At 43.5% G+C, this 14,428-nt stretch overlaps 2 protein-coding genes across 2 annotated transcripts; both read left to right on the forward strand.

Annotated features, from left to right (window-relative positions):
- The first annotated feature begins 1,283 nt into the window (after positions 1-1,283).
- LOC119527650 (proline-rich protein 23B-like) lies at positions 1,284-2,051 on the forward strand. The gene has a single exon (XM_037827898.1). The coding sequence runs from the start codon at positions 1,284-1,286 to the stop codon at positions 2,049-2,051; it is 768 nt and encodes a 255-aa protein (XP_037683826.1).
- Positions 2,052-13,004: 10,953 nt separating this feature from the next.
- On the forward strand, positions 13,005-13,760 carry LOC119526188 (proline-rich protein 23B-like). The gene has a single exon (XM_037825116.1). The coding sequence runs from the start codon at positions 13,005-13,007 to the stop codon at positions 13,758-13,760; it is 756 nt and encodes a 251-aa protein (XP_037681044.1).
- Positions 13,761-14,428: the final 668 nt, after the last annotated feature.

Below are 14,428 nucleotides of genomic sequence, written 5' to 3' on the forward strand. Positions count from 1 at the left end.
AAAAAAACAGGGGGGAGAGAAATTATATACATGTGATTTGCTTTTAAATGCAAAAATATCCTAGAATGATAAACAAGAAATAGTAATAATAGTTACAAGATGAGGAATTGGGTGGTTAAGGGACAGTGATGGGAGAAAATGTCATTGTTCGCTTTCACTATGTAAGTGTGTTACTATTCCAAAATCAGCATTGGGTGTTTTCTTCTATTAACACTACATAACTGGTTGAGCCGCACCTTTCCTTTTGCAGCCAGGGACGTAAAGACAGATGCTCCTTTAAACTGGAACTCAGAATAAAAGCGCTGGCACCGTATCATTTTAAGTGGAGCTTGACATCGCAACTAGCTCCGCTAGCTCTGAGTTTCTGGGCAAGTTGGTTACCCCTTCTTTATGACATCATCATCTGTGAATTAGATTTAAAACACATATACCTCGAGGTTGTAGTTTAGGTCAAAATAGAGAAAGTAAAGTCTTACAACAGTTCTTGGAGGTGTATCTCTCTAGCACTGACTATAGTTAAGACTGCTATTATCACACATGATACTAACATTACATTTCCTTCCAATACCCCTGAAAATATCTAACAGCCAATAACAAGTTAGGCGAATATTTGTGTAAGGGTGCCAAGGAAAAACTCACCCTACTATTAGGCCAAAAGTAGAACGCAGGCCCTTCTCTGGCGAGGCCTCGGTTGGAGGTTGGAGGTGGGGCTTACCTATCCGTGTCCCAGTGTCCACGGCGTTCGGCTGGCGTCACTTGCAACGGAATTGGTCGTCACCTCCGCATCAGAAGTCAACGAAATGAAGCCCAAGAACTTGAGGCTGGAAGTCCCCCTTTGGGGGGCACGGTAGTTCTGCCCCCTATAGACAGATAAAAGTATTTCCCCAAGTGACCTATCAGGTCAATGGCTATTGGGCTGCTTCTTTGGGGCGGAGCCTCGAAGGGGCGGGGCTTGGAGTAACATTTTGCGACTTCGATTGCACTGGCGTCACCCACAACGCTATTGGCCATACCAGTGCGCATCCGGGTCGGCGTGAGGAGAGGAAGATTAAAACGCGCGAGGATCGGCCCTGCGGCTGCACTTTGTCCGAGAAATCAGGGTTGCGGCCTTCACAGAAGGCATCCCCGGAGCTCCAAGGCCTCGCCTGGAGTCGCGCGGCCCTGCGCCCCCCTCGTTCCCAGCTCGCCTCACCTGACCATCGAGACCTGTCCCCGCGTGCAGGACTGAGTTGCCCGCCCGCCCGCTGCCAGGCCCCGGGACTGCCGCCCGCAGCACCGTAGACATGATAGGCAGCAGGCCTCGCAGCCCTAGCCCTGCGCCCTGGTGGGGACCGCAGCCAGCAGAACCCGGGCCTGCCAAGCGCCGCCGACTGGAAGAGCCCGCGGACCCCAAGCCCGAGGCGACACCCGTCCTGGAAGAGCCCGCGGGGCCCCGGGCCGCGGACGCGCTCACCTCCGTGGTGGTGCTGGCGGCGGGCTGTGTCCTGCAAGTGCCCCTGGGCGACGCCGAGCTGATGCTGGCGCCTGAGCCGACGTCGGTCCTGCAAGTATCTCTCGGAAATCACACCCTCATCCTGGTCCCCGAGGCCCTCCTGGGCTCCGTGGATGAGCGGTCCGGAGGAGAGGACTACACGCCCGCTGGCCTTGAACCTGGTTCTTTGCTGGACACTCCGGAGCAAGACGTCGTGGTGGAGCAGGGATTCTTCTGCGCATCCGCCGACGAGACCGACGAGGAAGACGTGGAACTAGAGTACCTGGAGCCCTGGGTGGACCCTCCAGGCTCAGTCGCTGGGCTCCTCGGCTCCTCTAGAAGGGTCCTCAGCTCCTGCTCTCAGGGCCTCATTCCAGAGCCTTGTCCTTGGGCGCCCGCTCCAAGTCCAGAGAGACGCTCTCCTGATCCCTACTTCAACCTGGACGTCCACCTTCTGAGGCCCTTCCCCAACTCACCACTCCAACCTTTGCCTCCCTCTCCTAGTCCAGGCCCCCACGAGCGCCCTCAGCGCTCTCCCCGCCCTCCGTGCAAGGCCCGGAGACGCCTGTTTCAGGAATGAACTGCTTCCCACAATCCCTTTCCATTCTTCTGGCGACCACGAGAGGGTCTTCTGATAGCCACTATGCGTGCATTGCACAACCTAAGACCTCCAAGCATGGGCAGAAGACAGATTTTTTTTTTTCAGACTGCATCGCAGGATTTTGGATCAGTGCAGACTAGAACATCAGCAAGAAAGATCACCTTGGCAAGGACATTTGCTACCTGAAATACAGGGAACTTTCAGACCTTGATATTGCTGCTTAGGTCGTTTTCTCTGTAGAACTCATCCTTAGGCAGCTCCATTCTCCCTAGTTTGCTTCAGACCTTAACTGGAGCACTTTTCTCTTAAAAATGCACCCATTCCACAGCACCCTACGACTGCATCCTTTTTTTCCCAAAATTAAAATAATTACTGAATTTCATGGCTCTAGACTCGTTGCTAATTTATGACAATATTCTCACCATGGACCTTTTCCGTAGGACGGCCCTACCCCTTTTGGAGGATCTAGCATAGTTTCATGGGAAAAAATGTGTGTAGAATATTAAACAAACACAACTGAAATTAATGATTATGCGCTCTCTTTTTTTAATGACTAGGTTAGCAAATGGTTTAACTATGTTATTTAGCTATGGGGTTTTTTTCCCAAAGAACCTGCTCTTTTTCATTAATTTCTTCTTGAAGATTTTAATAAATTCTCCTGTCCTGGAAAAAGTTTATAAATCTAAGATTCTGTGTTTTCATAGTTCTAATATTCTGAATATATCTTCTACATTGTTGCTGGTATATAAAAATAATTTGTTTCTTATGTTGCTCTGGTACCCAGCAAAATTGATGAATTTCTTAATTGTTCACCTATATATTCTCTTGGTTAGTTGATAGAGATAATGATAATCTCTTCAAATGAGAGGCTTCCTTGGCAAGCCTCTTAAAGCTTATTTTTCCTTAATCTCTGTCACTGGCCATCACTTCAAGTTCAGGGTTGAATAATATGGTTCATAGGGGCATTCCTATCTTATGCCATGTGTTAAAGAAGAATGCTTCTAAAGTTTACCATAAAGTAAGGTCTTTACTGTACATGATTTGTAAATAACCCTTATCCTATTGAAGAAGTTACTCTAATCTTTCTCTGTGATCAAAAATAAATATTGAATTTTTGTTTTGCTTCTGCCTAAGTGGCTACTTTATCAAATTATTTTAAACATTAATACATAATTATTTGTATGGATACATAAAATAGCTACATGGAGCCTTCCAGTCAATGGGGAATGTACAGGAACCTGGCAGAGAGCAAATGAGACTAGGCTTGGGGACTCAGGGATTTAAAAATTGGTTGCCCTTCTAAGGACTTGGGAAGAGCAGGAGAGAAAAGGAAAGGCAGTGAATGCAAGGTCACTTTAAGGTTGTTAAATGTTAAGTTTTAACATGCTGTTTCTATAAGCACTGAGATGACATTTTGCAATTTTTAAAATCTGTTAGTGTGGTAATTTACATTATCTTTGCACTATTTTATATAATTCTAACTCCACCTGGGTTATTCATTGTTTTGTTTTGTTTGAAAAGCAACCTAATTTTTAAATGTCATTATTTTGCCAGGTTTGCTTTTATTTTTAATAAAGAAATAAAATATGACTGATAAAGCTGAAGTCAACAATACATTAGTTTTTCCATTGAGCATTAATAATTATTATTTAGATTTACCAACATGTTTGCCAGTTTTGTTACTTACTTTCTATTCTTGCATTCCACTCCTTCATTCTGTCATCATTTTTCTTCTTACTGAGAGGTATAGTCTTTCAGAATTCTTTCAGCTATGGCCTGTGTGGTAAATCTTAATTCCGTATATCTGCAAATATTTTAACTATACCTTCAAACTTGTGTATTTAAAAGAATACCTATGTTCTCTCACTACTTCAAAGATAATACTCTGTTATTTACCCTGCCATTTATTGTTGCAGGTAAGAAGCCTTCTGTCATTTGTATTGCTATTCCTTGGTAGAGTTTACTTTACTATTTTTCTTGACTTTGATGTTCTACAGTTTCAATCTAATGTATTTAGTAGTAGAAATGCTGCCTGCTACAACTTGGCACTTTCTAAATCTAAAGAATGATCTCTTTCTTAAAATCTCAAAAAAAAAAAAAAATTGAGTCAGTATCTCTTAGAACTCCTCAATCCCTAGAATTCCTAATATATAAATAATGGCATTGCTCAATCAATACCACACCCATGCTTCTTAATATCTATATTATATTTTTGTACACTATCATAATTCACTGTCTTCCTGTTAACTGATTCTGATTGTTTTCAAAATTCTGTTTATATTCTTTATAAGACTATTAATTTCAGATACTACATTTTTCCTTTTCAAATCTTCTAATTACTTGTTCTTTTTTTACTCTATCTGCTCTTATTTCACAACTTTCAGTCAATGTCTCATAAACTTCTTTTCCTGTTTCATGGATGTTATCTCCTTTACACCTAAAAGAATTTAAACATTCTTATTTTAAATTCTCTATCAATTAGCTCAATCATTTCCATTTCTTCAGGCATAAAATCTCCAATTATTTGGCAGCCTTTAATGATATTAGATTTCTTTTTAGACAAAGAAATTTGGGTTTGTGAACACATTTTCAATGGGAATTCCTTTTCTGCTCCATATTAAAATTTAATATTTGCATTTTCCTGGCTCCCTAATTCCAAAACTTAGAGGCAAATTTTATGGTGCTCCTATGATTTACCATTCAAAAATCACAGTTCTCATCTCCAAGCAATCACAACTGACCAAAATGCCCAATTTCAATGCCATAGTGGATACTGGGATGGATGGTCCAGTTCCCATTTCCATCACCACCTCATCAAGAATGCTGGGAGTATTGGCAGCTAATTCAGCTGAGTTGCTCTCCAGGAATCACTCACAACCCAAGTTCATATCCTCTCCCAGGGGTAAGTCCACGCCAATGACTGTTCAATTATGGGGTAGAAAGGCCCATTCCCCTTCAAGATGAGACAACTTTGAAAAACCATCCCCCTCTGGAGCTCCCAGTGAGTTGGCTGAAGCCTTGGTTGTAACTGCAACCCCATTCTCTCCTCCATCTACTATTGTCTGCCCAATCATGCTTCTTTATTCCCCCAAATTCCTATTTACAAATCTCAATTTCCCAGTCTTCTCCTGAACTGTATTAAGAAGCTAGTGCCAGAAGTTCTCATAGGAAGCAGCCACTAAAATGGCTTTCAAAGCTGTATCGTGGAGCAGGGATAGCCCATGGCCTACTATAACAAAGCAGTTGTTAACATTTTAATGAACAACTGTTGGGATACTGGAAGAAGGGAACACATTGGCATTGGAAGTTTGGGGAACATTTGAGAAGTTTGGAGGACATAATAATGATAAGTAATATTTATAAAGAGTGTGGAATTGAACGGCTGTTCAATTCATTGGGAAACTATCAATGTATTTGAGAAAGGTAATGAAAGGCTGAAAGGGATTAATTACTAATTATAGCTTAAATGTGAGAGACAGACAAACTTCTTGGCACAATACAAAGAGCCTCTCATCTCTTGTGGCTAAAGGAGGTGGGGGGGATGAGAATCTGGCCCAGGATTAAACTATAGTGGTGCTCTAGAAAAGGTTGAATTCTTAAACTAGGCAAGTCTGTAATGGCAAGACCAGAGCCACCACTGGTCCCTGAGACACTGGATGGAAACAACTGGATTGATACACACTTGAATATCTTGAATCCTAGGTCCCTCTGAATCCTCTTGGCCCACTCCTCTCTGTTTAAGGTTGACACCCCTCCCTTGTTTTATGATAATACAGAAGCCTCTTTCTTGCAAGACAACATGAAGCCACCTCAATATCTACTGTCAACTCCTCTCTTGGCCACCAGATCAGTAACTAAAGTTAAGAACAATGTAACCTATCCAGCAAGCAACTATATACACCCTGGAAGAGCTGAAGGATACACCCAAAATATACCAGCAGGAGTCACGTATAATACTGAGGATGCTAGATGGCAGGTTGAAGAAAGGAGAATTTATCCATTTAGGAACACTCTACGTGATACATGGCTAGTCATGATGATATTTGTGCCATTATTAATCTTTCGCTATGCTTGGATCAATGAAACAGGCAAGATGGAACAGGCTATACATTACCTTAATGTAAAAGCTACCTGGCTCTGTAAGCTTGGACCTCATTGTTTTAGTTTCCTGGCTACTAAAACAAATTCCATACAATGTGCTGGCTTAATAACAGGAATTTATTGGCCCATGGTTTCAGAGTCTAGAAGGCTTGCTTCCTATCAGGAGGTCAGTCTCTTCTGCTAGCCAGCAATCTTTGGGATTTCTTGGCTTTTGTATCACATGGCAATGCACATGGCAGCATCTTCTCCTTTCTCTTCTGGATTCCAATGACTTCTAGCTTCTGACTGTTCCCCATGGCTTTTCCTCCAGGGTCCAATTTCCTTTGCTTATAAGGATTTCAACCATATTGGATTAAGGCCCACCCTCATTCATCTTGGACACCTCTTAACTAATAGCATCTTCTAAGGTCCTGTTTACAGATGGGTTCACACCAACAGAACCAGGGGTTGGGACCTGAGCATGCATGAATCAGTCCCCAACATTCAGGGTCTGTGGGATGTGTTCTCTTGGCCTGAGTTGAGCAAATGGAGTTCTTGATTCTAAAGTTCCTTACAGTTGTTCTTGTTTTTGTCATAGTGGTCATGATGCTGATCTGCTGCATTCTATCCAGATTCTTAAATGCTTCTGCACAGGCATTCTCTCATCAGATGACCACCATGAAGATACTACTAAAAGGCCAAGAAGACCTTACAATTCAGTTGACTTTCAAAACAACTGAACAATCTATCAGCAGTGAAAATCTGGATCTCTAGCCTTTCCTAAATTGATTAACCTCTTGCAAATAAGAGTATGAATAAACCAAAGTGGGTAGGGGATGGGGTGGAGACTGAGACTGAACATACAAATGGACAATGGTCAGATAGAACTCTGATCCACAATTTTGAGGCAACCAGCTCAGGAAGCCAAACCACCAACTCTGCAGCAACCAGCCCAAAATGATCAGGACTTGGTCAGTGGCTGCTAGATTCCCTATTTTTGTTCCTAGCTTTCTCAAGACCAACCAAAGAAAGCCAAATGTGCTACCCAAACCTATTACATAGGATTCCCACTTCTAGTTAGCCCACCTCCAGCTCCCCCATGCCAATAACCTCCAATCTGTGCATGAAGTCTTTCCTTTTTTCCACTAAAAAGCTTTCCCACTTCCCTTCCTGCCTTTGAGTCTCTATTAAACCTAAGTTATGGTGGTTGCCTTCCTTGCTATAGAAAGCTCTGAAAAGTAGCCTAAAATAATAGAGCCAGATGGCAGTGGTAAATCATCAGGTGCAAGTTGGGAGCAATTATCATAATAGATGGCAAAGTGGGAGATAAAGCCAGGGGGGCCGAACCCACACAGACATTGAAAGATGTTTGCTAGAATATGGTATACTTAAGATAGGTGGGCAACCAACAAGAATACTGCCTAATCAATTACAATCAAAAGAAATTAAGGATGGATGATCAAGAGATTGAGGGCAGCCACCCCAATAAAGATTCATGATCGTTTGCCCATTTTCCACACCTTGGCTGTTTTAAAACCCAAAACGTATTGATGAAAGAGACACTGGGTGCCCAAGAAGAAGAACCTTGTAACACCACAGCAACTATACTATAGTAATTCCTCCAGTCCTTCCCCCAAAAGGACTGAGAGACATTTACTCAGGTAACTATACACTGGGGAAAAGTAAATCCAAACATTTCAAAGAAGGATGGACACAGAGTCCAAGGTGACACTGATACCTGGATTTCCTAAAGCATCATCAAGTCCGCTTCCCCTACTAAATGAGGATGCATGAAGGATAGGTAATAAATGGAATCCTGTTCCTGCTTGAGCTCTCAGTGGAGCAACTGGGTCCATGAGCCCACTTGTGGTCATTTCCCTAGGCCCTGAATGAGTAATTGGAATACATGTCCTTAATAGATGAAAGAACCTCACGTTAGTTCCTCAGTCTGGGGGGTAAGAAGTATTTTAGTGGAAAGGCCAAATGGAAACCTCTAACACTGGCCTCCCCAGATAACAGAGTAATTTTTAAAAATCACATTCCAGGGGAAAACAGAGATTAGTAACATCCTAAAAAATCAAAACAATGTGAGAGTGATGGTACCCACAGTTTCCTCATTTGACACCATTTGTCAATACAGATTCTGAAGGCTTACAATAAATTACTAAAAAATGCAATCAAGAAGTAGTCATTGCAGCTGCTGTGCCAAAAATGGATTAATACAGCTTCAGGTAAATGATGTGCAGCCATTGAGCTGACAAATGCATTATTTTCCATCATTACCAGGAAGTAGGATCAGAAATAGTGCACATTCACTTGGGACAGACAACAGTATAAATTTTCAATCTTGCCCCAGTGCTATATTCATCTGCCCTTGTATTAATAAAGGACTGCAACCTGGACTAACTGAATACTCTTCAATGTATTACATTGTCTACTCTATCGATAACATTATAATAATCAGACTAGATGAGCAAGAAGTATCAAGTATGCTAGAAACCTTGGTAAGACCCATGCTCCAACGGATGGGAGACAAGCTTGAGAAAGTTTTAGGTACCTACCATATGAGTGAAATTTTTAAGAGTTAAGTGGTCTGGGGCATGCCAAGGCATTCCCTCAAAAGTAAAGGACAAATTAGAGCATCTCTTATCTTCCACCACTAAGGGTAAATAAAGCACAACCACTGGTAGGTTTTTTTTGGATATTGAAGACAGCATATTCCACACTTAAAAAAATTTTACCTGGTGAAACAAAAGGCTGCCAATTTTGAGTGGGGCCAAGAGCAGGAATGGGCTCTAAGGGAGATCTAAAATGTGAAAGCAGCCCTGAAGCTTGGGCCAGATGAACATGTAGACCCTATGGGTTTTGGAGGTGTTCAGTGGTGGAAAAAGATGCCATGTGAAATTTATAGCAAGCCCCAATAGGAAACTCATAATGTAGACATCTAGGATTCTGGGGCAATACCTTACTATATGGTACAGAAAATTCTATACCATTGAAAAATCAGCATGCTAATGAACCCTTGTAAAGATGGAACACCTGAGCATGAGCATCAAGGACTGCCCATCATGATCTGGGTTCCACGGGGCCATGGGGCTAGATAGTTCCAGCATAAACCTTCATAATAAAGAAGTGATATACGGGGATTAAGGCAAAGCAGGGCCAGACAGCCTAACAAATCTGCACAAACAGGTAGACCAAATCTCCATGTCATCCACCGCTGCCGCACCAACACCTCTCACTCATTCATCCCTGTGACTACATGGGAAGGGTCCCTTATGAATAAGAAGCAAAATCTCCAAGCTTGGTTTCCAGATAGATCTACATGGCATCAGGGTATACCAAAAATGGATATAGCTACCCTACATATCCACTCTCAGGGCCTTTACCATCACTCCCAGTAACCTACTTAGGGAATTTATGCTTCCTATCCCCCCAACTCTGGGTTCTGTGTGTTTAGAAGTCCTGGTTCCCTAAGAAGAAATGCTTCCAATAGAGGACACAGCAAGAGATCCTTCAAACTTTAGGCAATGGCTGCTGCCTGTTCACTTCAAAGCCCTCGTGCCAAAAAACAAGTAGACAAGAAAGGAGTCTCCATGCTGGCAGGTGTAATTTACCCTGATCATCAACAGGATGTATAGCTACTATACAGTAGCAGGCAATGAAGAATGTTTGGTACCCAGAGGGTCCATTGGTTATCAGGGGCTCATTCCTTTCAGGGCTGAAGATCCTCACCAGGTAAGTCCAACAGAGGTAGAAGGGTAAAAGACATCCTGAGTGAGTAAGTAGAAGATGGAGATGATGAGTATCAATTGAGGATTTAAGGTTAGCTGCAGCAAAGGTGAACTGTAGTTCATCCTCTTAACCTTCATCTTGTAAGTTTTCCCAGAAAAATGGACAAACCAGGATCCTGAATGAGCTGGAACTAGAATATATTATATGAGGAAATTGTATCCAAGTAATGGGAGGGGTGAACAGTAGTGAAAACTGTAATGTGCTACCCAGATTCCCACCTCTTCACAACTGAAGCATTCTTATCTGCAGCTGCTGTTAGAATTGTTAGGGAACAGTTCGCAGTTGATTTGCTCACCAGGAATTAACCTCTGCCAGAAAAAGCTATCCGCCTAAGGTCTTGCCCACTTCCCATGTAATGACTGATCAATGTGGGGGATATAAAAGCCCAGCCATTTTGCATCAAAGACGGTGTGCCGATTTGGATATATTATGTCCTCCAAAAAAGCCATATTCTTTAATGCAATCTTGTGGGGGCAGATTTATTAATCTTTTGATTAGGGTGGAAATGTTTGATTAAATTATTTTCATGAAGATGTGGACCCTCTCATTCAAAGTCGGTCTTAATTAAATCACTGGTGTCCTATAAGAGAGCTCACAGGCAGAAGGAGCTCAGATCAGCTGAGAGAGACCTTTGGAGAGACACTTGCTGATGTCTTGAGATGCTTGGAGACGTCTGGAGATGCTAGCCCAGAGGTTGCTCCAGAGAAGCTAAGAGAGGACCATGATGCTTAGATGCACAGGAGCTGAAGAAGCTAAGAGAGATAAGCCCAGAGACTTTTTGGGGAATGCCATTTTGAAATGCAACCCAAGAGCAAAGGAACAGCAGACGCCAGCCTGACAGAGGTGTTCCAGATGCCATTGCCTGTTCTTTAGTGAAGGTATCCTCTTGTTGATGCTTTAGTTTGGACACTTTCATGGCCTTAGAACTCTAAATTTGTAAACAAATAAATCCCTTTATAAAAACAAATCCGTTTCTGGTATCTTGCATAATGGCAGCATTTGCAAACCAGAACAGAATGGACAACACTGAAGGACCATTCCACTTCAGAATCCCCACGGGACTGGCTGAGACCTTTGTTGGGACTGCATCAGAGTTCAATTCATCCCTCTGCCCACTCCTGTTTCCTTCACTCCCTGGCAGGTGTCAGTCCTGAGAGCACTCCCTGGTAAACCTTCTGCAGGCATCCTCCATCTCAGAATATGATTCCTGGGGAACCTAACCTGTCATATTCAGCTGCACAAATACAGGCACAGAGCAGGCAGAGAAAGCGATTTAACCAGCAAAGCAGGAGACAGATAAAGGAGATAAAAATATAAACATGGCAACAATTATAATGACTGTCCAGGAATTTAAGTTCTGAGTGAGGAAGGATGTGAGGACCTGATAGGGTCAGTTTAAGTGAAAAGGTGGTAGGATCCATGGATTTTTCCACAGGGGCTGTAGGACTGATATTTAAAAGAATGAGCTAGAAAGTTAGGAGGTGGTGCTCTGAGGATGAAATGTTGGAAACTGCGATTATAAAGGGGTTACAAATTTGAGGTAATGACAAGGCCAAGAGTATGAGTCAATGAGGTAAAAGGGAGGACAAGGAAGGGAAGTAGGAGGCCAGGATTTTGGGGGAACAAAAACCAATGAGATTCAATAAAATTGCATTTAAAAAAAAAAAAACCAATGAGAATATGAAAATCACCACAAATTATGACAGAAGTAAAATGGATGAGAGTAATAGTGAGTCAGTGTTAAAGTCTTCAAGGTTTATGGGAGAGTGAAAGAGATATCTGCCACACATACATTTAATAAATGACTGTATATACTATGTCTGAAAACCAATTTTTAAAAAGTAATAAAATAGACAAAAGATAGGAATATTTCAAAGAAAAAGATATAAGAATGTCCACTAAGCACATGAAAAAATGATCCACTTCACTGGCAATTAGAATGCAAAGGGAAACACATGAGACAGCATTTTACTACACCAGGTAGAAAATTATTTAAGAGTCTGGCAATAAGAAATGTTTTCAAGGATATGGTGAAATGGAAACATACTTTGCTCACAGAAATGGAAACTAGGAAATCTATTTTTATTTTTTCAAAAAAAGTTGGGGGAAGGGGACATTGCCTATTAACTTGAAAAAGCACACGAAGTACCACTCAGCAATTCCACTCATAGATGCATACAGTATACAAAGGAGTAAAAAGTCAACGATTTAAACCCAGATATGTCTGCATTTGATTCCACATCCAACACAAACCAGGTATTTAATTTCAGACAATTTGCTTTACCATTGAGTCTCAGCTGTCATGAGGATTGAATAACAAAATTTTTAAAAATACTCAGTAAAATGGCAGACATATAGTAAATGCTCAATAAAAGGAAATTAATTTTATAGTAATATTGTTTTAATATTGATATCATTAATAATTTTGTAATGGCCTTACCTTCAGAAAGAAACTGCCATTAATGTTTCACTTTGGTATAAAAATACGAGTTTTGCCATTTTAGTTCTGAAATGAAATACTTTGATGACCATTTAGGTGGGTGGGATTTGGGGGCTGTCTTCTGGGGCAGTCTTTCCTAGAATCCATGTAGTCATAGGAAAACAGTATGAAAATCAGCAATGTTTGAAATTCTATTATATAATTTTTTTCCTAAGAATATTTTTTTTCCTAAGTTATACAAGTAATTCTGCCCCCTACAGACTTATAAAAGTATCCCCACAGTGACCTATCAACAGATGGCTATTGCGCTGCTTCTTTGGGGCGGAGCCTCGAAGGGGCGTGGCTCGGCGTGACATTTTGCGATTTCGATTTCTCTGGCTTCACCTGCGACGTAATTGGCCGTCCCTAGTGCGCATCCACGTCAGCGTGAGAAGGCGAAGATTAGAACGCGCGAGACCTAGCCCTGCGGCTCTGCGGCTTTCGCGGGAGGCGCCCCCGGAGCTCCAAGGCCTCGGCCAGAGTCGCGCGGCCCTGCGCCCTCTCATTTCTAGCCTACCTCGCCTGACCATCGAGACCTGTCACCACGTGCAGAACTGACCTCCCGCGGCGCCATCGAGATGATGGGCAGCCGGCCTCGCAGTCCTAGCCCTGCTCCCTGGTGGGCACCGCAGCAAGCAGGACCCGGCCCTGCCAAGCGCCGCCGACTGGAAGAGCCGGCGGGCCCCGAGCCCGAGGCGACGCCCGTCCTGGAAGAGCTCGCGGGGCCCGGGGCCGCGGACGCGCTCACCTCCGTGGTGGTGCTGGCGACGGGTTGTGCGCTGCAAGTGCCCCTGGGCGACGCCGATCTGATGCTGGCGCCCGCGCCGACGTCGGTCCTGCAAGTGTCTCTCGGAGACCACACCCTCATCCTGATCCCCGAGGCCCTCCTGGGCTCGGTGGATGAGCTGTCGGGAGGAGAGGACGGCGCGCCCGTCGGCCTTGAACCCGGCTCTTTCCTGGATGCTCCCGAAGTGGTGGAGCAGGCATTCTTATGGGCTTCCGCTGACGAGACCGAAGAAGACGTGGAATTCGAGTACCTGGAGCCCTGGGTGGACCCTCCAGGCTCAGTCGCTGGGCTCCTCGGCTCCGCTAGAAGTGTCCTCAGCCCCTGCTCGCGGGGCCCCATCCCAGAGCCCTGTCCTCTGGCGTCCACTCCAAGTCCAGAGAGACGCTCTTCTGATCCCTACTTCAACCTGGACGTCCACCTTCTGAGGCCCTTCCCCAACTCACCACTCCAACCTTTGCCTCCCTCTCCTAGTCCAGGCCCCCACGAGCGCCCTCAGCGTTCTCCCCGCCCTCCGTGCAAGGCCAGGAGACGCCTGTTCCAGGGATGAACCCTGGAACCCAAGATGAACATATATCCCTGGCTACATCCCTGAGGGCCCAAGGGGATTTCCGGTGTCCTTCACACTGAAAGTCCCACAGCCTGGAGATTGAGCAGTTCATGCTCGGACATCAGACAATTGCTATTTCTGTGTAGACTGTTCGTAGTAACAGATGAGGACATCTGAAAGAAAAAGCAGATTCTGGACCCCATTGTTGAAATTAAAAATCTGCCCACGGATACCAGATGATGTGTTTTTCAGACCTCTGGACTTCCTCATAAGATCATTCTCAGGCCCTTCCATTCTCCTCCGTTTTACATCAGTTGTTTTCCTTTAAAATTCACCCTTTTGCAACATCATATGGCCCCCTACCCCATTTATCCCTAAACCAAAACAATCACTGGACTTCTTATGTTGTGAGTTTCCTTACATATTTCCCCATGAAGACTCCTAACCATAGTTTTTCTCGTATTGTTTACAGCTGCTCTTCTGGGAAACTGTCATATATAATATTATGGTTACTATACATAATAGTAGAGTTCATAACTACCTTTTAACCTGCTGAAGAAGTTCTCTTCTACTCAGTTTACTTTGATTATCAATAAATGTTGAATTTTATCAGATGATTTCAGCATGCATTGATATATGTCTTTCTTTTTTCAATCTGTTCATCTGGG

This window comes from Choloepus didactylus, chromosome 1 (genome assembly GCF_015220235.1).
Source record: "Choloepus didactylus isolate mChoDid1 chromosome 1, mChoDid1.pri, whole genome shotgun sequence".
NCBI classification, from domain to species: domain Eukaryota; kingdom Metazoa; phylum Chordata; class Mammalia; order Pilosa; family Megalonychidae; genus Choloepus; species Choloepus didactylus.

What these genes read in the sequence shown, in the direction of transcription:
- LOC119526188 (XM_037825116.1), top strand. Translation starts at nt 13,005, where the DNA reads ATGATGGGCAGCCGGCCTCGCAGTCCTAGCCCTGCTCCCTGGTGGGCA.
- LOC119527650 (XM_037827898.1), top strand. Translation starts at nt 1,284, where the DNA reads ATGATAGGCAGCAGGCCTCGCAGCCCTAGCCCTGCGCCCTGGTGGGGA.